Below are 27631 nucleotides of genomic sequence, written 5' to 3'. Positions count from 1 at the left end.
GTCAATTTTCGATGATGTGTTTTTTTAAAAAGCAAGTTAACATAAAATGACTGGCTAGTACAGAAGTCAATATTATGATTCTCCTACATTTAAAATTACTACTGAAATCTAGGAAAGTAGCACAGGTCCATAAATGGCACCATACTTAGCTACATAGCACAACCTACAGGGCTTTATTAACGTTATAATGAAACTGCCGTCCTTACCACACTGCTCCCAGAAAACGACCTGTGACATAAAATGCTTCCTGAATTATCAGAACTAGGATTGCTGCCCAACCACCACATTCCATGGACACCTGCTCTCGGCAGACGGCTGGCAGGGTGAGCAGAAGAATTTTGGAAGGCCCGGCCTGCCCTGTCCCTTCCCCAGGGGCTGTGCAGGGTCACTCTGTGCTCTCGGGTACCCGTAAATTCCAAGGAAAGACAGCGCTTAGAGTCCCATCGCCCAAGACACCGATGAAACAAACAGAAATGCCTCGCACGTGAAAGAGGAGAGGGAATCTCGGCCTTTCCCATCTTTCCCCTTCCACCTAAAATCATCTAAGTTCCAGAGACACAGAGAACTTAGCCCGAGAAGTTCGAGGCAGAGGTGAGGGGCCCGCATCCAAAAAGTTACCCAGCCTGCACGCTAAGCTTCACGGGTCTACGATCTGCCACTGAGCACATTAGATTCATCGCAGGTGTAGCTTCATCTGCTCCTCATTTAAACAGAAGAGCTAGTTTCTCTTCCAGCAAACAAAAGCCCAGGACCAGACGGCTTCACAGCGGAATTCTACCAAAAATTTAGAGAAGAGCTAACACCTATCCTACTCAAACTCTTCCAGAAAATTGCAGAAGATGGTAAACTTCCAAACTCATTCTATGAGGCCACCATCACCCTAATTCCAAAACCAGACAAAGATGTCACAAAAAAGGAAAACTACAGGCTAATATCACTGATGAACATAGATGCAAAAATCCTTAATAAAATTCTAGCAAACAGAATCCAACATCATATTAAAAAGATCATACATCATGACCAAGTGGGCTTTATCCCAGGAATGCAAGGTTTTTTTAACATCCGCAAATCAATTAATGTAATACACCACATTAACAAATTGAAAGAAAAAAACCATATGGTTATCTCAATAGATGCAGAAAAAGCCTTTGACAAAATTCAGCATCCATTTATGATTAAAACCCTCCAGAAAGCAGGAATAGAAGGAACATATCTCAACATAATAAAAGCTATATATGACAAACCCACAGCAAACATTATCCTCAATGGTGAAAAATTGAAAGCATTTCCCCTAAAGTCAGGAACAAGGCAAGGATGCCCACTTTCACCACTACTATTCAACATAGTTTTGGAAGTTTTGGCCACAGCAATCAGAGCTGAAAAAGAAATAAAAGGAATACAGATAGGAAAAGAAGAAGTAAAACTCTCACTGTTTGCAGATGACATGATCCTCTACATAGAAAACCCTAAAGACTCTACTAGAAAATTACTAGAGTTGATCAATGAATATAGTAAAGTTGCAGGATATAAAATTAACACACAGAAATCCCTTGCATTCCTATACTCCAATATTGAGAAAACAGAAAGAGAAATTAAGGAAACAATACCATTCACCACTGCATCAAAAAGAATAAAATACTTAGGAATATATCTACCTAAAGAAACAAAAGACTTATATATAGAAAACTATAAAACACTGATGAAAGAAATCAAAGAGGACACAAACAGATGGAGAAATATACCGTGTTCATGGATTGGAAGAATTAATATAGTGAAAATGAGTATTCTACCCAAAGCAATCTACAGATTCAATGCAATCCCTATCAAGCTACCAATGGTATTTTTCACAGAACTAGAACAAATCATCTCACAATTTGTATGGAAATATAAGAAACCTCGAATAGCCAAAGCAATCTTGAGGAAGAAGAATGGAACTGGAGGAATCAACCTGCCTGACTTCAGGCTCTACTACAAAGCCACAGTCATCAAGACAGTATGGTATTGGCACAAAGATAGAAATATAGATCAATGGAACAAAATAGAAAGCCCAGAGATAAACCCACGCACATATGGACACCTTATCTTCGACAAAGGAGGCAAGAATATACAATGGAGAAAAGACAATCTCTTTAACAAGTGGTGCTGGGAAAACTGGTCAACCACTTGTAAAAGAATGAAACTAGAACACTTCCTAACACCGTACACAAAAATAAACTCAAAATGGATTAAAGATCTAAACGTAAGACCAGAAACAATAAAACTCCTAGAGGAAAACATAGGCAAAACACTCTCCGACATAAATCACAGCAGGATCCTCCATGACCCACCTCCCAGAATATTGGAAATAAAAGCAAAAATAAACAAATGGGACCTAATTAAAATTAAAAGCTTTTGCACAACAAAGGAAACTATAAACAAGGTGAAAAGACAGCCTTCAGAATGGGAGAAAACAATAGCAAATGAAGCAACAGACAAACAATTAATCTCAAAAATATACAAGCAACTTCTGCAGCTGTATTCCCGAAAAATAAACGACCCGATCAAAAAATGGGCCAAAGAACTAAACAGACATTTCTCCAAAGAAGACATACAGATGGCTAACAAACACATGAAAAGATGCTCAACATCACTCATTATTAGAGAAATGCAAATCAAAACCACAATGAGGTATCATTTCACACCAGTCAGAATGGCTGCTATCCAAAAGTCTACAAGCAATAAATGCTGGAGAGGGTGTGGAGAAAAGGGAACCCTCTTACACTGTTGGTGGGAATGCAAACTAGTACAGCCACTATGGAGAACAGTGTGGAGATGCCTTAAAAAACTGGGAATAGAACTGCCATATGACCCAGCAATCCCACTGCTGGGCATATACACCGAGGAAACCAGAATTGAAAGAGACGCATGTACCCCAATGTTCATCGCAGCACTGTTTACAATAGCCAGGACATGGAAGCAACCTAGATGTCCATCAGCAGACGAATGGATAAGGAAGCTGTGGTACATATACACAATGGAATATTACTCAGCCATTAAAAAAAATACATTTGAATCGGTTCTACTGAGATGGATGAAACTGGAGCCCATTATACAGAGTGAAGTAAGCCAGAAAGAAAAACAACAATACAGTATACTAATGCATATATATGGAATTTGAAAGATGGTAACGATAACCCTATATGCGAGACAGAATAAGAGACACAGATGCATGGAACAATTTTATGGACTCTGAGGGAGAAGGTGAGGGTGGGACGTTCTGGGAGAATGGCATTGAGACATGTGTATTGTCATATGTGAAACAGAGCACCATTCCATGTTCGATGCATGTGACAAGGGCTCGGGGCCGGGGCAGTGGGATGATCCAGAGGGATGGGAGGGGGAGGGAGGTGGGTGGGGGGTTCGGGAAGGGGAACACATGTAAACCCATGGCTGATTCTTGTCAATGTATGGCAAAAACTATTACAATATTGTAAAGTAATTAGCCCCCAACTAAAATAAATAAATTTATAAAAAAATAAAATAAAAAAAATAAAAAAAAATAAAAACCCAAAGCAAGAAACACAAATACCATATGATATTACTTAAGTGTGGAATCTAAAATATGACACAAATGATGGCTCAGACAGTAAAGCATCTGCCTGCAATGCGGGAGACCTGGGTTTGATCCCTGGCTGGGAAGATGCCCTGGAGGAGGGCATGGCAATCCACTCCAGTATTCTTGTCTGGAGAATCCCCATGGACAGAGGAACCTGGCAGGCTACAGTCCATGGGGTCGCAAAGAGTCAGACATGACTGAGCGACTAAGCACATGCAAACACAAAACAGAAACAGACTCACAGACATAGAGAACAGACTTGTGGTTGTCAAAGTGTGGGGAGTTAGATTAGTAATTTGGGACCAGCAGATGCAAACTATTATATACAGAATGGATAAACAACAAGATCTTATTTAATAGCACAAGGAACTATATATTTTTTTCAATATCCTGTGATAAACCATAGTGAGAAAGAATATATGTGTATATAGGTATAACTGAATCATTTTGCTGTATGTCAGAAACTAACTCAACATTGTAAATCAGCTGTAATTCAATAAAAACACATCCTGAACCCCTCAAAAAAAAAAAAAAAAAAAAAAGAAGAGCTAGTTTCTACAGACAGGACACTCATTTAGCCTGATAACTGGAATGCAGCCAGATTTTTATCAGTATGAAAAACAAAAGAAACTTAATTTTTTAGTATAAAAGACTTGGACATTCCGTCATCTTGACAAGTCATAAAAGTGTCACTTCATCCGAGGGCCAAGCAGCACTCGCTCACCCTGCTGGCGAGCACCAAGACGCAAACTCCGAGAGGCATGGCCAGGTTATTACCCAGAATCCATCTTGCAAAAATTACAGTTATGGGGCAGAAGAATCCAGGTCAGAATGTAATTGCAATATGCTTTTATTTTGTTGATGTGTTTGCCACTCAAGTTTCTTTCATTGTCACCATTATGTCAAACACACAGAGAAGTGAAGGGAAAAACTAAAGCGTAATTGGTCCGTGATTTCTCATTAAGCGCTGGACAGACGCCAAGGCCTCCCTGCTATGAACAGACATGAAGAAGGTGATTATTCTCTAAGACCAGATCCATTCATTCAGACCACAAAGGACCCCAACCTCAACCGGTCAGCTGGCAGGCAACCAACAAGAGACCCGTCTCTGGCCACACGGAGAAAAGCTTGGCCGCTCCGGACCAGGGGGAGGCGAGGGGAGCTGCCCGGGCAGGCTGGCAGAGGACAGCTCTCAGGGTTGGGCGTGAAGGTGCCAAGGTGTAAGACAGGGACGTGGTCACTTTCAAAGCCAATAATTCCTAGCAAAGAGGTAAGAGGAACAAGGTAACAAGAGTGCGACGGTGTCCACAGAGACTGTCCACGGAGCGGCGGCCGCGTTCCCCCTGGTGGGCACCCCGGCCTTCCAACCCGAGGTGCAGACCGGACTGCATCCCGAGGGGTTGTCAGTGAGCCCCCGATTGCTGTCTGCAATGTTCTAATTCTAACCACGTGGGTGCTGGCATCTAACTTTCCCCTCTTGTGGCCGTGTGAAGCTCGGTCTCTCACAGCCCTGGCGAGTCTATCCCAGACTCTCTCTCTCGGATCCACTTAACACTGAGACCGCCCCTTCTCACCTGCAGCGCACAGGCGTGTTCACCTCCATCAGTTTATGAGGCCAGAAACCTTCACGCCACAAAGAAGCATAAAGGTATGGCTTCTCTGACTGTTTCAGTAACAAATAATAGAAAATGTGGTTTTCTTATGTAGTATATCTTCTCCTCCAAAAATATCTAGAAACTTCTTTCCCAACATTGCAGATATCCTCTGCACTAACATTCAGGACATCTGTAAATTCTATTAGGGCTCCAGTCTTGCCTGCTATCGCACTTCATCCTGTGCCTGCTGTCACTCAGCCGTGTCTGCGTGACCCCATGGACTGTAGCCCGCCAGGCTCCTCTGTCCACGGGATTCTCCAGGCAAGAATACTGGAGCGGGTTGTCATTTCCTTCTCCAGGGGATCTTCCGAAGCCAGGGATCCAACCTGCATCTCCTATATCTCCTGCTTTGGGAAGCCCATACAACATACAGATCAGCCACGAGTATACAGCTGTCTGCTTTTAACTTCTCTTTCTTTCAGAGAACACCGGCCTGACCTCCAGGCACGAGGCAGACGTCTGTGGTTGCTGATACCCAGGAACCACCTCCAGCGCCGGGCCTGGGACCCTGGCGCTCTGTCTTCAGATGCCCTCGGCCCCAGGCCCCCCACGCAGCCCCTGTGTGAGTGCACCCTGGTCCCCCGCCGGGAAGGACTCGTGGCCTCTGGACGGTAACAGATCTCTTAAATCACGCAGCCCTTTGCCCACCTTTTCCACCTCGCTCTCAGGAGATTCTACCAGATTTAGAGCTGAAAACATCCATGAACACCCACCACCCACTCAGCAGGGCTGGCAGCTGAGGGCTCTCCTCTGCACCCGATCACCTGGAGCTGTGCGACAGGCCCATCGACTCCCTGGAGAAACCTCCACCGCACCCCGCACTCAGGGTAACAAAAACCCAGACCTTCCCCTGGGACCTGCTGTCCTGGCAGAGGGTGGCCCAGTGGGAGGCTGAGATCAGGCCTGGTAGAAACTGTTTAGACCTTGCCCTCGACAGGGAAGGGAAAGCAACCTGAAGCCACTGTGAAATAACTCACAGAAACAAGGAATTAAACCTGAGGCGCCACAGCTTTTTTAATCCCTGCCTAGTCGAAAAATCTCCCCGATACTAAAAACTAGTGTGGTTGGATGGGCAGGAAAAGTTGTTATCACTGAGGCTGTACCACTTCTTGAAAGAATGAAAAATAACAGTCCTTCTCCTATTCATTGAGTCTTTGCAACACAGAAATGTAGCTCTAGAAGTAAAACCCACACCCAGCCATCCTGCTCATCAAGCCCAGTCACAATGCTTGCAGGTGCTGCAAGAGGTCAAATGTTGAGCTGGGACTATCCCACACTTGGAAAAAAGAAAAAGCGCAAGCAGTAAATGCCCTAGTTCTCTGATGACAGTAGAACTCTATTTGCATTGTGAGGGGAAATCAAAATCACACCAGTCTTGCCAAGAAAGCCTCTGAATGGACCGGAGGCCGTGGAGGAAGTGGGGTTGTGCACGTCTCAGCCCCAGTGGGATCTGCACCCTGACCATTTATGGTCTTGATGCTGGCCTCCAGAACATCTGCACCCTTTCCAGAAACTCAAGATACTTATCAGACCCTTGTCCTAAATAACCTGAGATGGCCTATCCCTCACGGACAAATATTCCTTTTCTTCTGTCAGAGTTAATTATAATTCTTGCCAGACAAACTCAAACAACTTTGTGTCCTTTTGCCCTTATAAGTCCCTGACTCTTTCTCTTCCCCAGAATGCTCTATGGGTTTTACCTGAATCCGTGACACCTGAGTTTCGATTCTTAAAATCCCCAATTGATACTGGTCATTGTTTCAGAGCATCTGTCTGTGTGTTTATGCGTATGTACCATTTTTCTGTCTAACAATGATACTGTCAAAATTAACTTTAAAAACTTCTTGAAGAGCTCTATTTTAGTTGGCTTTGAGAAAAATAATCATTTATGTAAACTAAATATTTCTAAAATTCTTAGAAATATAGGAACTGACTCAAGTGTTTCTCAAGTTCATGTGATGTGGGATAAGTCGTCTTGGACTATTGGACTGTTCTTTTTTTTTCTTGGACGATTCTTAATAAGAATAATAATAAGGGCTTCCCTCATAGCTCAGTTGGTAAAGAATCTGCCTGCAATGCAGGAGACCCCGGTTCGATTCCTGGGTCGGGAAGATCCCTTAGAGAAGGAAATGGCAACCCACTCCAGTATGCTTGCCTGGAGAATCCTGTGAACAGAAGAGCCTTGCAGGCTACAGTCCATGAGGTCGCAAGAGTCAGACACGACTTGGCGACTAAAGAGAGAGATTCTTAATAAGAGACTGTGAAAGACTTGCTTTATATTTTGAATACGCCACCTAGAAAGCAAAGATTCCACTCACTTCGGGTTGTCTTTCTCATGTCTTTGATTACGAAAGAAAGCTGAGTCTTCCCAGTATTGGAAATGCCAAGTTTTTTTTTTAATCACGTTATTCCCTATACTTATTTTTGAAGTCTTTTTTTGTCACTTTGGTTAAATAAATATTTTTCATAGTGATCTGTGAACCTATTTAGTCAAGTGTTCAAAACTTTTTGACATTTTGGACAACTTTCCAAAATCAAATTCCAAACGAAATCTTCCTGACCTTGAGACTCAGAAATTTCCCAGAGGATCTCAGAAGATCTCAAAGGATTTGGTCTCTCACTTTGTAAAAAGAGATGCTGAACTCCTTAAGTCTATTTGATATGTTAAACTGTATTGGAAACATTCTCAAATAAAAAGTGATACTTAATCTTCCTTAGGTTATATTTATATGGATGAAAGTTTGTTTCAGAAATTATAAGAAGTTCCTAGAAATTTGTCAATATCTTTGCTTTCCATGGTACGTCCTAATATAGTGCTATTGATCATTACAGTTACCTTCACAGGAACAACCAAATTGCCTTGCCAATTGCAAACTCTCATCAAATCTTTAACTGTGATCATTTTAAGCCTTTTATCATTTATAGACAGCTATTTTTTTCACTCTGGTATTTTCCCAATTGCTCTTGTAATCAAATATAGGCCAAAGTTCTTCATCTTAAACAAAAAAAAAAGCACCATCCTTGGGACATGGGGAAGGACGGTCCTCTGGGAGCAAAGACTCCTAGTCCCTTTGCTTAAATAACTTTAAGGTCACAGCATCGTGCTGGGTAAAATTTTTCAGGATGAGTGGAGAAGCTAATGGATTTGTGTAACTGCTGACTCAAAATCAAGCAGAGCAAGAATTCATTACATGGGACTAAATGAACTGGTGAAGAATGGTTAGTTAAGATTTTTATGGTTTTTTTGTTAAAACTTCAGATTCTTCACTGTTTTGTTTTTCCAGATTTAAGGAACCGCTTTCCTCTTTTCTCTAAGCTACCTGTTATTGTTCAATTTCTCAGTCACATCTGACACTTTTGTGACCCCATGGACTCTAGCCTGCCAGAAGTATCTGTCCATGGGATTCTCCCGGCCAGAATACAGGAGTGGGTTGCCATTTCCTTCTCCAGGGGATCTTTTCAACCCAGGAATTGAACCCGCATCTCCTGCATCGGCAGGCGGATTCTTTACCACTGAGCCATCAGGGGAGCCATAAGCTACCTGTAACTCAGAGCAAGTTGCTGAGTTATACCTTTGCAAACAGAATGGAATCACTTATCTATCTCCCTGATCTCTCCAGGACTGGAAAACTCTTCCTGAGTATTCTTATCTTCATGGAAGTCCGGTTATTCCCGTGAGTCCTGTAAGAATCTGTTCTCCTTATAGCAGGACACGGTAGAAACTTTGGTTATACAACAAAGCTTTGACTGGATGTGGTATTGGAGAATGTACATTGTTATACCTGACATTAAGTTTTTGATTGTAATCTAAGTGCTTGACAGTGAAGTTTTGATTGCAACGGTGTCAGCTTCGAAGACATCCATCTCAAATAAACGTATTGCCAGCTATATGATATAGTTACTAGCCAAACAACTGGGGAAGGGCCCAGGCCGCCCCAACCCGCCAAGTTCCCCTCTTAGGAAGCGCTGGGTAGACTGGACAGCTGGCCGCTTGAGTGGTCTGCTTCTCCCATCCGTGCTCAAATTCCCACTCTTACGTTTCAAGCTGCCTATAAAGGGTGTACGCATGAAACGCCGGACTCTCCAGCCTTGGACCCCGATGAAGGCAGAGCCCCAGGTTCACCCATGCGCTTTTTCTACCCACAACCTCGCCGTGTGGTCCTGGCGGGCCACGTGTGGCCATGTACCCTGCAGGACCAGCGAGGACTCCTTTTGGGTTCGATTTGTCTCCATAGACAGGTGCACAGCTGAGAGCCTGGGCCACTCTGTAGAGATCAGTCTATTCTGGACTGTGAGTCTTCCTGGGAAAGTTTCAGACAGGAGAACGATGGGGTGCAGGAAAAGCTGTTCCAAAACACGGGACCACTCCTTACGCTGAACAACTTGAGGAGGCAGAAATGGGAAGGTCTTCTGACCTTGCCTCCACCCTCTTTCCCTGGAACCCACCACACACCCGGAAGAAAGGAGCAGAACTCGTCTCTGAAGACAAATGTGTGCCGAGAAGAGTCCCGGGATGACACAGACCTGCCGTACAGCTCAGGGACTTTGCTCAGTGTCATGTGAAGGGGTCTGGGGGACAGTGGACGCAAGGGTATGTGTGTATGCCCGAGTGCCTTTGCTGTCCACCTGGAACTGTCACAACACTGTTAACCGGCTATACTCCAATATAAAACAGAAGGTAAAAAAAAATCCCAGCCAACAGGCCCTGTTCACCACACTCACCTCCTACTCCTTGATCAACCGCATTCCTCCAGGACTGCCCATTCCTCATCAAAGCCAGTGTCAAAACCCTCAAGTCCATCCAACCATTTCCTCAGACCTTCATTTCCTTATGAAGGTTTCCCTTTCACGTAAAACATATTAAATCAATGTGTATGCTTTTCTCCTGTGGGTCTGTCTTTGTCAGTGTATCTTTCGGACCCGGTCAGGACCCCTAAACGGGTAGAAGAAAACTCGTCCCTCCCCTGGAAGAGCCAGTGTGCGTGCAGTCTCTCAGTGGTGTCCAACTCTTCGAGACCCCGTGGACAGTAGTCAGCCAGACTCCTCTGTCCATGGGACTCTCCAGGCAAGAATACTGGAGAGGGTTGCCATTTCTTACTCCAGAGGATCTTCCCGACCCAGGGATCGAACTTGGGTCTCTTGCATCTCTTCCACTGGCAGGCAGATTCTTTTCCACTGAGCCACCACTGAAAACTGTACCCTGTAGTCTGAACTCACTGCACACGTGTATGTCCCGGGCATCTGTGAAAATGCAGGTTCTGACTCAGCAGATCTGAGCTGCTCCTGAGCTCTGCATTTCCAGCAGCTTCCAGGTGAGCTGGGGAAACAGCCAGCGGGTCTCCAGGCCTGAAGAAGGAGCCAGAACAGGACACAGTCCTGCGTAGAGACCCCAGCCAGCCTCCCACCTCCTTGCCAGCTACAGACCCTGAGCACGGGCAGGACCCGGCTCCCCTCCTGCCGTGATGTCACACACCCTGGACATTCTGCTGTGTCCTGGAGACCGAGGCGGGAGACACTGAGGGGCCTTCAGGAGAGGGTCCTCCTTCTGCTGGACGGGCATGGCGGCCACCACGGGAGTGACCCTCCTGGTCCTGCTGCTCTACTGCGGGCAGGGAGCCAAGCTCCAGCTGGTCAACGTGACCTCAGGTACAGCCTCGGGGGCGGTCGTGGCCGGGAGGCAACGGGGCCACCGGGAGAGTCCAGGGGCGTGGGGCTCCCCCAGGCCCTTCCCCTGCGCGCCTCCCCCGATTTACCACTTATTCCTGGAGGACGGAGCAAGCTGCACAGCTATCCTATATTCGAAGAGTTTTTCGGATCCCACACTCCATGGGACAGTAGCATGCATTATATACTTTAACTTTTATGATGGAAATTTCTAGATTACCCAAAGGTAGAGGGGTCTTGGAAAGAAACTCCATTACCTGGTTTCAGTTGTGTACATTTTGCCAGCTTGTTTTGCACACACACACACTTTTGTGGTTATTGGAGTATTTTAGCATCACCCAAAATGTCTTACGATTCCCTGCAAACGCGTCTCGCTAAGATAAGGGCTTATTCTTTTACGCACCTTCAGCGTTACCGAAACACTAACAAAACGAAGAAAACTCCCGAGCAGGGGCCAATCCCGGCCCACGCCCAAACCTCCCCCCGGGTCTCAGACCATCCTTTACAGGCGGAGGGTTCGAATCCCACCCAGGCCGGCCCCGCTGGGCTCCGGCCGCTGCATCCTGACCCCTGGGTCGAGGAAGGCGACAGTGGATGGGCTCCCTCCTGGGATGTGACTCGCTGCCCTAGGAGGTGCGGGGGTCAGGGTCCCCGTGACCCCACTTTTCTGCTGGAAGACCTGAGCCCAGGCCCCCTCCCACCCTCAGAGGGACAAGCCCAAGGGAAAAGAACCTGCCAGGACCGCTGCCCAGCACCCGGCGGACGAGCAGCCCTGGAGGTCACCACAGGGCTTGGGCGGCTCCCCCGAGAGAAGGACACGGCCTCGGCCCAGCCCAGGGTGACCCGGGGGAGGTCCAGCCTGCTCCGGGTCTGGGCGAGAGGGCAGGGAGTCCCCTGCCTGACCTCGCTGTAAAGAAGCTGGTGTCTTCAACAGTCTTTCCTCAGGATGCTGAGTTTTGAGGCATCTACAAGGAGGCATCCTCTGGTTGCCGGGGCGTGGGGTCTGTGACAGGTGGGGACGGGGCTCACCCCTTGCTGGCTTCCCCCTGCCCGCCGCTCCTTTTGTGACGCCCCGGCCCCCAGAACCCGTGCGAATGGCTCCCGCCAGGACCGACTCGAGTCTCCCGACACAGCCCTGAGCCCGTCCGGCTCCTCGTCCCGACAGAGCATCTGCAGTGACCCCGAGGGAGCTCAGGGCCGGTCCCGGGGCGTGGTCTCTGCTCTTGGCCTCCAGCCCCGGTGGACACCGGGCCGGCCTGACCCCGAGGCCGGGAAGGGGGCAGCCCTGGGCCCCGTGAGGGCAGAGGTCCCCGTCCTGTTTCCCCGGATGGAGCAGAGCACGCCCGCGGCGCTCCACGGCGAGCCCGTCCCGGGGGCCCGGACGCGCACTGTGCAGACACGGAGCGAGCAGCGTCCCCGCACGGGCACAGGGCCGGTGGACCCGGGACGGCAGGAGGACAGGGCGCGGCAGCCACGCGTGACAGCACGCTGCACAGGCTGGGCGGATGTCACCAAACATCAATATTTCTCTGCACACGCGCAGGGGGGCTTACACAATGGCTCCATTATAATTAGGGACAGATGTGAAATGAGAGGAATATTTTTAACAAAGTGCTCGCAGGAGCAGCTGTGCCCATCCGTAATGACTCGCTAACGTCGCCTCCAAAGAGGACTGTACTTGTGTTTGCAGCGCTGACGGAGGTCAGCACACTGGGAAGCGATTGTCATCACAGCACAGACCTTTCTGTGCAGTTTTCCTGCATTGTTCTGAGCCCTCGTGTGCGCAGATGAGTGATTGCTATGCAGATTGTCCATCATTAAAACCATTTCAAATCAGCATCGTCATTGGTTTAGTGCTGGAACTTGAATGCAGGCAGACACCACCTGAACACTGTGTGCAGCAATGGGAAGGTGGCCTTGCCCGGGGCTCCTGGGGGTGGCTGCCTGCTCTCTGGTCTCCCGGGGGTCCTGGGGGTCCCAGGGGCAGCCATCTGCTCTCTGGTCTCCCTGGGGTCCTGGGGGCAGCCGTCTGCTCTCTGGTCTCCCCAGGGGTCCCAGGGGTCCCGGGAACGGCTGTCTGCTCTCTGCTCTCCTTGGGGTCCCGGGGGTCCTGGTGGCAGCCGTCTGCTCTCTGGTCTCCCTGGGGGTCCTGGTGGCAGCTGTCTGCTCTCTGGTCTCCCGGGGTCCTGGAGGGCAGCCGTCTGCTCTCTGGTCTCCCCCAGGCTGGAGGACGGGGCTGATCTTGACCTTGAGTGGAGGGCGTGGACCCTGACACCAGCTCTAAGAAGACTGGGAGGCGCCCTGGGGCTGCAGCTGGGACTGGTGCTCAGGGTCTCCGCACCCGGCCCGGCCCTGCACAGCTGATTCAGGTCAGCAAGGCCAGGAAGGTGGAGCCAGGGGTCCAGGGCCCCACGGAGGACTGGCTTCCAGAGGCCAGCCCCCGGGGACTGAGCCCCCCGGGATCGCTGTTTACAGACAAGGAGCCGCAGGAGCCAGGCTCTCGAGGTCCCCAACTAGAGGGGCAGAGGGCAGGCGCCCATGCCTGTCTCCCTTCCTCCACGTCACGTCCTCAGCCCCCAGACAGGCTCGCGGCTGGAACCAGTCATCGGGGAGGAGAGTGGTTTTCACAGAAGGACGTGTGTGCCCCTTCTTGCCCTCCCCGAGGGCGGCACCAGCGAGCCTGCCCAGGAGCGGGGTCAGTTCCCAGAGCAGGGCCACCTGTCCTCACCCTCCAGCCTCCTTCCAGACGAGCCCTGAGTCCCCAGACCCCATGCGGGGCTCCCTCCCCTCGAGTGGGCTGGTGGGCCCACAAAACCAAGCCTATTTAGAGAGAAGTCGGTGCCAATTCAAGGAACATCGTTAACCTACTAGGGTTTTTATTCCCCCCCTAGCTTCAAGCACTGAAATGCCAGCAAATTTAAGAAATCTGGATGATGATATGGCTACAATATTCGGTAAGGAACCTCCTCCTCTCAAACACAGCCGCGTCTGGGCGGGATGGGTGGCTGGGGGTAGTCGCCCAGATAACCTGGTGAAGGCACACAGGTGGGGGAGGGAGCCGGGTCTGAGGCCCGGCCAGACGGGAGCTGTGACGGGGATGCCCGCTGAGCGGGGCTGCTGGTTAGACCCGCAGCCCCGGGGCCGGGGGTCAGGTGCCCGCTTGGGGAGAACCCTGCTCTGCCAGGTCAGGGAGCGGCTGTGACTCACGCTGTCCCGGAGGGTCTGACGGCGTCCCCGGCCAGTGTCTGGTCTCCGGGACCATTGCGGGGGACGGCATTCAGCGTCCTGCAAGTGTGACATCCAGAGGCCGCCGGCTGCCCGTGGGCGCTCACACGGAGATCAGGGTGCTCCCTGTGTGATGCAGGTCTGGTCGTTGTCCATTCAACATCTCATTTCTCTAAAAGGAAAGTTTAAGTCAGGAAATACACGAGGTTTAAGAGCACAGGCTTTTCTCACCTTGCATGACTGTTGGGCTCATCTCTACCTGGGGTTTTTCCAGAGACAATTACGTGTATGACGCCCGCAGGTGTGGACATTTCCGTGTGTCTCCACGTGAGCTGGAACCAGGGAACCAGTTGGCCTCCTTGCTGGGACCGAGGGGCTCCTGGGATGTGGGACTTTCTTGCTAAAACAGGAAAAGCAGGGCAAACCAGGGCGGGTGGGTCACCCCGCTGGGCTGGAGTCAGCACAAACCCAGCGCGTGGACAGGCTGGTCAGCTTGGCCACGGGGTTTGAAGCTGGGGCTTGGCACTGACGTATGTTCATGTAGCCCCCGCCCCGGTCCCTGACTGTGTTAACCGTGTCCTACACGCACGGCTTCATTTGAACCTCAAACAAATCATGATGAGATAAGTGCAGACCCCGTCGTAAAGACGAGGAAGCCTGAGGCCCGAGAGACACGTGTGTCAGAGGACATCTGGTGAGCGCAGAGCCAGGTGTGGTCCAGGGCTGTCCGATGCCATGTCCAGGGCCCGTGTTAGACGCTCCCTGGGCGGGGCGGGGATGCACAGGCAGAAAGCAGGCCGCCTTGGGTAGAAGTCAGGAAAGATGCTCGCTCCTGCCTGCCTGCCTGCCGGCCGGGGCGCAGCTCACGGAGGCAGGATGTCTCAGAGGGGACAGAGCGGCCCCTGGGACAGAAAAGAGAATCCTGACCACTCAGGGTCATGTTTCCAGCATCTTATCTCCAGTGGGCGTGTCCAGGGTACCCAGATGAGCTCAGAAGTTACTTAGGGAGGCGATGGCCTCCCCACCCCTGGACAAGGTTTTTAGAAACCAAGTCCATCTCCCCATGTCCTTGAGTCCCTGTGTCCAGTCCTGCTTTCACCGACTGCCTTAGGGCTGAGCAGAGAAGAAGGGTTTAACATGTGTCCTTGTGTGCTTTTCCCAAGATGAAATTCTAGTCCAGGAGATGATGGAGCCAAATAGATCATCATTTTTTGAAGCACAAAAACCACTACCAACATTTCCAACAATAACAGCCTTAACAACATTAACAACGACTCCGACAAAGAAAAAAAGCAAGTATACACTTTTTCAAGCCTTAATTGCCCGCATTCCCGGAGGTCTGTGGTGTGTATGCACAGTCCCATCTTGGCAGCATCTCTGAGGTCAGCTACTCCTGGGGCAAAAGCAGATGGAGATGTGAAGGACACAGTAGCCCCATATTTCAGTAATCTTCCCAAGGCAGGAAGGTCAAACCCAGACACGCAGAGACAAGCTCCTGTACTCCGGGTGGTCTCCGGGGGCACGTGCAGGAGAGGCCTGGTGCTTGGGGTGCATGTGGGGTTTAGCTGCTGCAGGACCCCAGGATGCATGCAGGTCGGAGCTTTCAACTACCCGGTGAGTGTGACGCTCCCCTAAGCCTCCTGAGAGCAAGGGCGGGGACTATGACCCCAGCCGACAGGGGACAAAACTAGGGTCAGAATGGACTGGCCCCCGGCCACGGAGTTGGTAGCGAACAAAACAGTGTGCTTTTCCCAGTGCAGTTTTGTTATTGTTCAGTCACTCAGTCGTGTCCGACTCTTTGCGACCCCATGGACTGCAGCACGCCAGGCTTCCCTGTCCTTCACCATCTCCCGTAATTTGCAGCTTAGCGTGGCCCAAACATACACAGAAAAGGGAAATAGCACCCTGAGGTCCAAACAGAACACTCGGTTAACCCTCAACGATGGTGAGAGCCGTGTGTCTGAAATCTACAGCAGAGCACGGGTGCATTCAGCAGCAGGGAAGGTCAGCGTTTTCTTGAAATTCTGCATCCAGACATCAATGCCAGCTCCTGGGATTAGCTCTCGGAATGTCCGCCCAACAGCTGGGTTCCCGGAGGTCAGAGAGCGCCCGCCTGTGCGTGTTGACTCACTAGAGCATGTTGTCAGGAGAAGCTGAAAACTGTGTTAGCGTCCCCGCCTCAGGTTCCAAAGCGCAGTGTGGGTCAGAGCATCCCTGCATTCATGGTTTCCCTCATTTTTTTCCATGCTCTTCACCAAAGAAGCCCGTATTAAAATGCATTATCAGGCCAACGCTAATAAGAAGATGGAACATGAAAGTCAGCTCTCTGCCAAGAAGGACGACAAACTCTTCTTTAAAGGTAAACACACCCCAGTGGGCCACGCCCGAGCTCAGACGTGGTGGGAGGACTGGAGGGTGCAGACAGAGACGCCTCCTTCCCGGGGACGAACAGCCTGGTCGGAGAGTGAGGCCACTGCCTCGGGTCGGGTCATCTCCTGCCCGTGGGTCTGAGGAGCACGCAGGCCTGCTGTCCTGCAGGCAGGCAGCCGCCCCAGCAGAGGAGGGCGTCCTGGTGCTGCCCCCCCCAACCCCACAGTTCCACTCCGCTCATTGCCCCTTCCCTGGGGCGGGGAGAGCCCAGAGGCCCCGAGGGGAGCCCCCAGGGAGGGGGATGAAGACCAGGGACCTGAGGCTCTGAGGCTGCAGAGCCAGCGTCCTTCGGGGTCACAGAGTATCCCTTTAGCCTGGAGGCCAAGCACAAGGAAGGGGGCATCACACAGCTTCTGGGGCTCCCTGTGTGCCCCGACCTGAGCCCTGGAAGCGAGACCAGGTCCTGGGGGACGGGAACTGACTCAAATACTCACTCCTGGGCCCCACTGAGCTTCACTGCAACAAGGCCAGGAACTGAGGTTTCAGTCTGTCCCTGGTCTCTGGTCTCTCCCGGGAGCCAGCCTCTGGGTTTGGAAGCTGGAGCAGTAACAGGAGATCGGTCCCAGTTATTACTTCTAAGACATCTGGGCGCAGCCCACTCCTTGGCTGTGCAAACCGCCCAGTGGTTAGGAGATAAATAAAGCTGGACATCTTCTTGCGGGCCCACGGGAGGAGAGGTTATGGGGCGAGTCTGTGCTGAAAGGTCTGAGCACGAGCTGGACTGGCCTGGGGGCACAGGCTCCCTGCGCCTCACCCATCGCAGCCACTGAAGAGGGGAGAATGGGCTGACTGTCCCGAGACAGGAGTCCCTGGAGGGGCTGTCGGGGGTCAGGGGTGAGGCAGAAGGGACCCGGTAGGGCGAGTCTGCTGAACGAGGAGGCACCAGCTCACCGGGCTCCTCAGAGGGACCGTGAGATTCCCTAGACGGCCACGTGTGGACGGACGCAGAGGGGACCACACCCCGTGCTGTGCGTGTCCCCGGCTGTCCCTCCATCCTGAGACTGACCTGAGGGCCAGGTGGGGCATCCGCAGGCTGCTCCCTGAGCGGCTGGCACCACGGTAGATTCCCGTGGGCCCCAGGGCTTCAGAGCCCGTGGATCCGTTAATGGATGTGTTTTGCTTCTAACCGCCACGTGCGAGGGAGAGAAAACAGGTGAGTTATGAGTTTGGGGCAGGGTGGGTGGGTGAGGACCAGCCTGGGAGGGAACCTGGGGACCAGGAGGGGCGGGGAGCGTGGTGGGGTGGGGCAGAGGCAGGTCCCTGGGCGAAGAAGCCGCTCCCCTCTGTCCTGAGATGACCACCCCGCCCTGTGAAACCAGAGCCCGGGATGCCACTGGGGGTGGCTGTGAGCCCCAGGCTCAGGGCGCAGAGACCCCACCTCCGGGGCAGCTGCCCTTGCGGTATGTCCCGGGAGCAGGGGCCGGTGGTGGCCCGCGGGTGTGCCTGGGCCCCCAGCTTCTTGACCAATGGCCACTGTCCCGTGAGAGCCAAGGCCGAGGGTGACCTGGAGCAAAGTTGGCGACTCGTGCATGAGACAGGCGAGTGCGGCACACGGAAGGAGGCCAGAGCCCAGCTCCCCCGCTCTCATCTCGCCGTATTCCAGGGGCCGACGCAGAGCCGCCGAGGCGAGGCTGCTTCTGAGACCCCGGCCTCGCCCGCCTCCTCACGTTAGAGGGCTGGGTACCTGGACCGCGGCTGTTCTGGGAGAAGTCCATGGGGAACTGGCGTCGGGGCAGGATGTGAGATGGTGCAGAGAGGGCGCTGAGGTTTGCGAGCGGGGACAAAAGCCTCAGCGTGGTCACCTAGGAGCCTGAAGGGAAGGCTCCGAGAAGGGCGGGGCGGCCTCGGGCCGTGACACTGGGTGCAGGAGAGGTCTCCCGGGCTCAGAGAGGAGCCTCCCGGCCAGAGCAGGATCAGAAGGAAGTTGTGAGTGGGCAGAGGACTGTCACCCTCAGCAGCGACCGTGACGGTGCCTCTGAACAGAGACACGGCCTTGCCACCTGCTCTTGGCCACAGGCAGGCCGTCTGCAGCTATTTATAAAGGAAAGTGGGTTGCTGCCGTGCACGCGCCTGTAGCCCTGAGTGTGCGTGCGCCTGTAGCCCTGAGTGTGTGTGCACACGGGGTGGCATGTCTGGGAAACAATACCTCGGGCAAATCGAGGGCGACGTGAGCGTCTGATCCCGTCTCCTCTGCTCTTCCGTGGGCTCTGGACGTACGCAAAACGAACTTGCAACGGCTTCCCTTTCTTCCTTTTCATGGCGCTCCCTGCTGTGGACGCCTCGCATAACCCAAACACACGCACGAAAACCGGGCGGCTCTGCTAATGCGCCGCTGTCGGTGAGCTACAGACCCAGTTCCAAGCTGGCCGATTATCTTACCAATTTTTTTTTATTCTGGCTCCAGGATCCATCCAGGATTCCACGTTGTATTTAACTGTCATGTCACTTTTAGTCTCTTCCAACCTGGGAAGTTTCCTGATCCGTCCTTCACGGCCTTGAAGACAGCGCGGGCTAGTTCTTTCGTAGAATCTCTTTCAATTTGAGTTTGTCTCACATTTTCCCGTGTCTAAATTCAGGTTGTGCATTTGGGGCAAAAATGTGAAAGACATGAAGCAAATATATCTCTTCGTCAGAGAAGTTGACTGCGTTTCTGGTTTAAGGTGGTGAATACCTGGCTTTTCCATAATCAAGTTAAAAGTTTTTGCATGTGTAAATCATGAGTATCTTGTGGGGAGATAATTGCAGATCCTGAAAATATCTTTCTTTCTTTCTCATCTTATTTCCACCTATTGATTCAGCATCCTTTGCTTCTCGCCTGCAAAAATAACCACTGTTTTTTTGTTGTCTACTCTCAGCTCTTTGAGACCCCACGGACTGCAGCACACCAGGCTGCCCTGTCCTTCACCATCTCCCAGAGCCATCCATCCTCTGTCGTCCCCTTCTCCTCCCGCCTTCAATCTTTCCCAGCGTCAGGGTCTTTTCCAATGAGTTGGCTCTTTGCATCAGGTGGCCAAAGTATTGGAGTTTCAGCTTCAGCATCAGTTATTTCAATGAATATTCAGGACTGATTTCCTTTAGAACTGACTGGTTGGATCTCCTTGCAGTCCAAGGGACTCTCAAGAGTCTTTTCCAGCACCACAGGTCAAAAGCATCAATCCTTCAGTGCTCTCTCAGTCCAACTCTCACATCCATACATGACTACTGGAAAACCCATACCTTTGACAGTTCGGACCTATGTCGGCAAAGTGGTGTCTCTGCTTTTTAATACACCGGCTAGGTGTGTCTTAGCTTTTCTTCCAAGGAGCAAGTGTCTTTTAATTTCATGGCTGCAGTTACCATCTGCAGTGATTTTGGAGCCCAAGAAAATAAAGTCTGTCATTGTTTCCATCGACTCCCCATCTATTTGCCAAAAGATCAGTTCCTGTTTCCATCATCCTTCCCCACGGATTGGTTAGAACCCTGCCATAAGGAAGATCGGTCTTTTCTCCTCCATTTATTCATTGTTTACTCCATTATGTGTTTGCATCTCTATGAACTTACGAACAGCTGACGCTGATAGCGGGCGATAAACCATGAAGATTTAGCTTCTCAGGCTCCCAGACTTGGTTCCTAGGAGCCCAGCCAGGGGTCATCCCTTTGAAGCACCTTCCAGCTTTCTGCCGCAGGACAAGCCCCAGGCTGCTCCCTCCCTTTCCCTGGCCCCACCCCAGGACCGCCCACATCTCCAAGGAGCCCTGACTGCTCTTCTTGGAGGATGGTGGTTGGACGTCAAGATCTGGGGCTGCACATGCTCAGCTCACCGCTCCTGACCCCTGGTTATTTCCAGGCCCTCCCCGCAGACAGGGCCGGGAAGATTTGGGTGTGCAGATCCGTCTGTTCTACAATTCGCTGCTCAGATGTCAGACTCCATGAGTTCAGACTGACCCCACCTGACCTTCGGGCTCACCTGAGCCACCTCCTCTTATTTTTTTTTTTTGCCTTTATAATTTTTTTTTATTTTTTTAACACCAAAAACATTTTATATTGGAGTATAGCCGATGAAGAAGGTTGTGGTAGTTTGAGATGGACAGCAAAGGGACTCAGCCATGCAGAGACACGTATCTATTCTCCCCCAAACTCCCATCCAGGCTGCCACATAACATTGGGCAGAGTTCCCTGTGCTATGCAATAGGTGTTTGCTGGTTATCCATGTTAAATAGAGCAGTGTGGACATGACCTTCCCAAAGTCCCTAACTCTCCCTTCCCTCCAGTCCTCCTCTCCTCTTCACTGAGAGAAACCTAACTCCCAGACTCCACAAGGGCCGACCCCCTGACCCAATTCTGGAATCCCAGGAAACAGGGGCAGACTTCCTGGTCCCACCCAAGTGGGAAACAGAGCTGCCGTCAGACCAGAGCCGTGTGCGGCCTTTCGTTCTCAGCCTCCCCGTGTATAGAGGGGTCCTGCTCTCTAGTCCTTTCTTCCCACACCCTTCCACGCGTGCCTGCTGTGTGTGTGCCAGGTCACTACAGCCGTGTCTGACTCTGTGCGACCCCATGGACTGCAGCCCGCCAGGCTCCTCTGTCCATGGGATTCTCCAGGCAAGAATACTGGAGTGGGTTGCCGTGCCCTTCTCCAGGGGATCTTCCCAACCCAGGGATCGAACCCACGTCTCTTAGGTCTCCTGCATTAGCAGGCACGTTCTTTACCACCTGGGAAGCCCGCCCTTCCATGGGGTTCTCTTACTCACCTGTAACTCCATTTGGGGCTTGTATTCCATTTTGGGTCCCTCTCCATCACAGTTGATTTTACTGATATATTTTGGAGCATGTGAAACATGCTGTTGCTGTTTAGTCGCTAAGTTGTGTCTGACTCTTTTGTGACCCTATGGACTGCAGCCCACCAGGCACCGTCCATGGGATTTCCCAGGCTAGAATCCTGAAATGGGTTGCCATTTCCTTCTCCAGGAGATCTTCCTGACCCAGGGATGGAAACTGCATCTCCTGCACTGGCAGGCAGGCTCTTCACCGCTGAGCCACCTGGGAAGCCCTTGTGTGAAACAGAACCCTGGCTCTAATAGAAAACATCAAACACCCGGAGTCTAACCCTCAATCCTCAAACACGTTCCCACCCCTTCTTTCCACCTGCTCCCTCCTGCCTCCTGCCGTAACCAGCCTCACCACTTTCTGGCTTGTCCTTTCTGCATTTTCTTGGACACAAAGGAACAAGTACACCCAAATGCTCCTTTTCTGGGTACAAGATTATTCTGTTTACTGTTTTACATCTTTTTTTCCAATTGAAATACAGTTGACACACAATATCATGTTAGTTTCAAGTGTGCTGCATAGTGGCTTGACATTTGCATGTGTTATGAAATGATCGTCAGGGTAAGTCTATTAACCGTCTGTCCCTAAGCAGTATTACAGTGTTATTATGCATATTCCTCATGCTGTTTACTACAGCCCCGAGGCTTACTTACGTCATCACCAGAGGTTTGCAACTCTCAGTCCCTTCAACTATTTTGCCAACTCCCCTCCCCTCCGGCAATCCCTCCCTCCATCTCTGTATTGATGAGTCTGTCTTCACTTTGTTATGTTTGCTTTGCTTTTTTTAGGTTCGACATGTAAATGAGATCATACAATATTTATCTTTTCTACGTCTGACTTATTTCACTTAGCATAATACCATTATAGTGCCTGTCTTCTTATCCAGTGTGTATTAAGCCACTTTATTGAGCTATGATCATGTATGTTTTCTCATAACCTCTTCTTTCTTACGTGAAAGCCAGTACACTAGACATATTTCACACTTCCCCTTCTTTTAACCTAACAGCATACACGGTAAAGCACTCTATGTCAGTTTGTAGGAAGCGTCCTCATTGTTCATCTTTTTTACAGCTGCATAGTTATCCACTGTGTGGACATAATGTAGTTTATTCAACCACCCTTCTATGCATGGGCCTTCAGCTTCTTTCCAACATTTTGCAAACAGTGCTGAGATGGGTAACTGATGCACATGTATTTTCATATTGTCTGAAGGAGTCCTTCAGGATAGATAGCAACTGTGGAGAGAGAAAAACACTGTGGAATTAAACCACAGTTGTGCATCAAATCTTAATCAATCACTGTGCTTACTTTTTCCTACAGAGGAGGACAAAGAAATACTTTATCAGATTAAAAGCCTAGCGGCTCTGGAAAGAATCATTGAAAGTCTCCGGAAAGCTTTAGGTAAAGGGAACCAGGGGGCTACCTTGGCAATAAATGAGTGTGGAGGATCGGTCCTTGAGCTGGGGCTGTCCCCCTGGTGAGAAGGGAGGTGCCTCATCCACTCCAGGGACCCGTGTGAGTCGTGAGCAGCTCTGGACAAGCAGGTGACTCTATCCTGGGGGGACCGTGTGAGCCCCACTCACGAGTCCACAGTCCAAGAGTCACGGGGCCACCAGCAGGCTCCCCGCACTTCTCGGCTGAGCAAGGCGGAACCTCTTTTCCAGGAGTGATGGGGGGAGGGCTTCACACACCTCCGTGTCTGTGACCAGGCCCAGGGAGGCAGAGACATCCCTCTCCGCAGGCGCCTTCCCCGGGGGCCTGCCTCCCGCCCCTCCTAGGCCGCAGCCGCCTCACTGCTGAAGTCGCCCCCTCGGCTTCTGCCTCCGGCCCCACGCTTGTCCCTGGAACCCTCCAGAACACCTTTGAGCCTCTCCCAGGCAGGCCTCGTGGCCTCCTGGCCTCTCTGAGTCAGACCTGGCCGCCACGCCGAAGGTTCCAGGCAACTCCAACATCACACACGCCACGCACCGCCTACATTCAACCTCATCTCACGTGGACCGAGCCCGTGCCCCGCGCCAGGCGCTGGGCTCAGTTCCCGGGATTTATCTGCCCCCTCCCCCCACACACAAGGGCTTCCCGGGTGGCTCAGCGGTAAGAATCAGCCTGCAAGGCAGGAGACGTGGGTTCAATCCCTGAGTCGGAGAGATCCCCTGGAGGAGGGCATGGCCACCCACTCCAGTATTCTTGCCTGGGAAAGGTCATGAACAGGGGAGCCGGGTGGTGACACTTCCTATCGCTGCTCTCCCAGGGCCCCTCTGTCCTCCGGCAGCAAGACTGCCGTCCTGTCCTTGGTTCAGTGCCCGTGAGGACGGGGTCTAGGCTCAGCATTGGGGTTCAGGGTGAGGCAGGGCCTTCCTGCCTTGGACTTTGGGGGCCAGAGCCGGTCCTGAGGCTCTTCCCGGACCTCGGCCGAGGCCTCTTCTTCCCCCGAAGTTGCTGGTTCTCCACCCCCTCCTCACTCTCTGACAACCTCCCCTAAATCCCTGTTCCCCGCTTTCCCTCCGAGCCAACCTGCCCCATAGTCTGGGGCTCTGTCCTGCACCTGTGACACCCTCTGACGCTGACAGGGCTGATGCCCAGCCCGGCGCCTGAAACTGGGAAGGCTGGGGCCGCCTCTGTCCCCCTCCCGGGACCGGTTCCTCTGGGGAAACGGAGCGGGACACTGCCCCTCCCCGAGGGCCCGGTCCAGCTGCCAGCCCTCGGGGCTCGGCTGCAGCCAAGAATGCAGGGTTTGAAGCTCCCTGACCTGGGTCAAATCCCCTTTGGGCCCCCAGTGAGTTGGGTGACCTTAGGGTGACCTTGGGCAAGGGACAGCACCCATGAAGGCTCAGCATCTTCATCCTCCGAGTGGTGTCTTCAGGGCAGCTGTCTGCTTGAGGGGCAGGGGGCTGAGTGGGGTGATGCTGGCCGAGAGTTTAGCCCAGGGTCTGACACATACCTGCACGACTGGGCCGGTGGGAGGGCCACACCGCTGGCGACCCCAGGAGGGCATCTGTCCTGGGCCAGGGACCGCAGGGAAGGGGACCCAGCGCCGCCCCGGCCCCTCTGCCCCTCAGCCCCGTCTCTCAGCCCGGGCTCTCCCGGGTGGAGCCATCGGGGCTGGGTCTGAAATGCAGGCTCACAGGAACACCTAGAATTTCTCAAGAAAATCTCTTCTTTCCAAACAGGGAGTTCGCTCATGAAAAGAAGAAAGAAGTATAAACATTTGTTCAGGGGAGGCAAATACCGCAAGTGGAGAGAGAGCCTAGACTGAGAAACCAGGACCGCCTGAGGGACTGCCCACTCACCCCACCACTAGGAAGAAAGACAGAGTAGGGTTACTGACCATTCTGTATAAAGAAGAACCGTTTTATTCAAGGAGTGCCAAATAAAATGAACCTATTTAAATATTAAGTTAGAGGCAATGTGGGTTTTTTTCCTTAAACAAAAAAAGAAATGAAAATTTAATTGAGCCTGAAAAATAGGAGTGTCCAAGGTTTCTACTGCCTACCAGGAGGAGCTTTGAAAAAACACGTGGCCTCAGAGACTGTGCCTTTGTCAGGGGCTTCCGGAGGAGGAGAACCTACAGGATGGGGGTATAAACGTAGAAAAATCGTAAAATCACCATGCAGCGCTACAGCATGTGATCATGGAGGCCGACGAGTCCCCAGACCTGCAGTTGGCTAGCTGCACCCAGGAGAGACGACGGTGTGGTTTCAGTCTGAGCCTGAAGCCTGACAGTCTGGAGACCCAGGAAGAGCCCATGTTTCACTTCAAGTCCAAAGGGAGGAAAAAGCTGATATCTCCGTTGGAAGGCCATCTGGCAGGAGGAGTTCCCTCTTAGTCTGGGGAGGATCAGATTTTTGTTCTAGTTGGGCCTTCAGCTGCTCAGATCAGGCCCTCCCACATCAAGGAGGGGGGCAATCTGCTTGACTCAGTCCACTGATCTAAATGTGAACTTCATAAGCCAGAAAGAAAAACACCAATACAGTATACTAATGCATATATATGGAATTTGAAAGATGGTAACGATAACCCTATATGCGAGACAGAATAAAAGACAGATGCATAGAACAGTCTTATGGACTCTGAGGGAGAAGGTGAGGGTGGGACGTTCTGAGAGAATAGCATTGAAACATGTATATTATCATATGTGAAACAGAACACCATTCCAGGTTCGATGCATGAGACAAATGCTCAGGGCTGGGGCAATGGAATGATCCAGAGGGATGGGATGGGATGGGATGGGGAGAGAGGTGGGAGGGGATTCAGGATGGGGAACACATGTAAACCCATGGCTGATTCATGTCAATGTATGGCAAAAACCACTACAATATTGTAAAGTAATTAGCCACCAACTAAAATAAGCAAATTTATTTTTTAAAAAATGTGAACTTCATCCAGAAACAACCTCATAGAAACACCCAGAATAATGTTTGACCAAGTACCTGGGCACCCCATGGCCCAGTCAAGCTGATGCATGAAATTAATGTTCATCTCTGTTCGTGAAGACCAGAACCTGTGAGGTCCTAACAAGCAGCCCTCCCATGCCCCTGCTCCTGCCCAGCACCGTGCAAGGTGCACAGCCAGGTGTACAACGCGTGCACACAGGCAGAGTACACTTCATGGCCTCATGAGGGGTCAGAAAACACACTCTAGGTTTCTGTGAAGATGAACCACGTTCCAGGGAGCCGTGTGGTTTGATCCTCACGGAGGGCAGTGCTGACAGCGCACCTCCCCGTGGCCAGCTGGTTCACGGCCACGTCCAGCCCGAAGGGTGCTTAACTGTTTTGAATCTGATCCCTGAGTGAAGCCAAGATCCCTACAGAGAGGAGAGCTTTCAAGTCCCCAGGAATGACCCAAGTCCAAGTGATTTTCACCGCATCAGAGTTCTGCTTTGGCTGCGGCACGGAGACCAAACGTGCTCTAGGAGCTGGCCCACCCTCAAGACAGGAAGTCTGGTCACCATCAGTGCTTTAGCTGCAGACTTCTTGGCCCACCAGTATTTTCTGGGAGATGGTGAACATTTTTTCTCAGCAACTGTCAACACATCTTCAGTGGTTTCTTGTCCAAACTGGTTTTGGTTGTGGATGAGATCAGCACTTTGAGGTGAGCAGGCTGGAAAGTGAGATCGCCCCATTTCTCCAGAAAGGCAGGTTTGGAAAAAGTTCATGAATCTTGCTTTAAAAACAGCCATGGAGAGAGAACTTCTGCTGCAAGATGCAGACTCAGCACCAGATTGATGTTGGTTCTAAAACACCAGTTTCAAAGGCAGCTGGAGATAGAATCATTGATGTTTTTGAACTGTGGTGCTGGAGAAGACTGTTGAGAGTCCTGTGGACAGTGAAGAGATCAAACCAGTCAATCCTAAGGGAAATCAGCCCTGAAGATTCTTTGGAAGAACTGATGCTGAAGCTGAAGCTCCATACTTTGGTCACCTGATACAAAGAGCCAACTCAGTGGAAAAGACCCTGATGCTGGGAAAGATTGAGGGCAGGAGGAGAAGGGGACGACAGAGGATGAGATGGTTGGATGGCATCACCGACTCAATGGACATGGGTTTGAGCAAACTCCAGGAGATAGTGAAGGACAGGGAGGCCTGGCTGGTGTGCTGCAGCCTGTGGGTCGCAGAGCCGGATATGACTCGGCGACTGAACAACAGAGATATTTGTAATTTGCTGGCTGTGCTCTTCTCAGACAGACAAGACCCTTCCCTCCTTCCCCTACCCCCTTACCTTTTCCCAGATGTCATCAAGATGACTGTAAAATGGAGGACTGGGAGACTGGAGTCAGAGAACAAGGGTCTTAATCCAACCTCGAGTTCCCAGTCAAGGACGCTGAGGCAGAGGGAGGTCCCAAGACTAGCTGGTCACCAAGTAAGTCGGTGGCTGAGCAGGAAGCAAAGAGCTCTGATTTCCAGCCTCTCTTGTTTGCACGGCCCTGTTCTGCAGCCCCCTGACAATAAATGGACATCTCACGGTCATTACCACTGCTTTTGTTTGCTACTTGACTCCTGTATTAGGTTGCTCGGACGGCCGTCACAGCGTACGCATGATGGGGTGGCTTAAACAGCAGCAGTGTACTGTCTCCCAGCCTGGCGTCTGGAAGTCCAAGATCGAGGGCAGCACTGGTTCCTTCTGAGGCCCCTCTCTGGCCTGCAGACAGCCGTGTCCTCCCTGTGTCCTCCCACGGTCTTTCCCCCATGTGTGTCCAAACCTGTTAGAATGGATTAGAGCCCACCCTAATAAGCACTCCTTTAAGACCCCATCTTCAAACACAG

The 27631-nt window shown here is 51.3% G+C and overlaps 1 protein-coding gene across 1 annotated transcript; it reads left to right on the top strand.

Annotated features, from left to right (window-relative positions):
- Positions 1-10745: 10745 nt before the first annotated feature.
- On the top strand, positions 10746-24765 carry LOC145530484 (uncharacterized). The gene is made up of 6 exons (XM_081551968.1): positions 10746-10896; positions 13806-13868; positions 15303-15431; positions 16400-16498; positions 22693-22773; positions 24540-24765. Exons 1-6 carry the CDS (start codon positions 10809-10811, stop codon positions 24623-24625), a joined length of 546 nt encoding a protein of 181 aa, XP_081408094.1. The 5' UTR covers positions 10746-10808; the 3' UTR covers positions 24626-24765.
- The last annotated feature ends 2866 nt before the right edge of the window (positions 24766-27631 follow it).

This window comes from Giraffa tippelskirchi, chromosome 12 (genome assembly GCF_054371585.1).
Source record: "Giraffa tippelskirchi isolate mGirTip1 chromosome 12, T2T-mGirTip1v1.2.pri, whole genome shotgun sequence".
Lineage (NCBI taxonomy): Eukaryota > Metazoa > Chordata > Mammalia > Artiodactyla > Giraffidae > Giraffa > Giraffa tippelskirchi.
This window is presented reverse-complemented; position numbering and strand designations above follow the sequence as displayed.

What these genes read in the sequence shown, in the direction of transcription:
- LOC145530484 (XM_081551968.1), top strand. Translation starts at nt 10,809, where the DNA reads ATGGCGGCCACCACGGGAGTGACCCTCCTGGTCCTGCTGCTCTACTGC. An exon ending in TGATATGGCTACAATATTCG is followed by an intron (nt 13,869 to 15,302) that starts GTAAGGAACCTC and finishes GCTTTTCCCAAG; the next exon opens with ATGAAATTCTAGTCCAGGAG. An exon ending in GACTCCGACAAAGAAAAAAA is followed by an intron (nt 15,432 to 16,399) that starts GCAAGTATACAC and finishes TCTTCACCAAAG; the next exon opens with AAGCCCGTATTAAAATGCAT.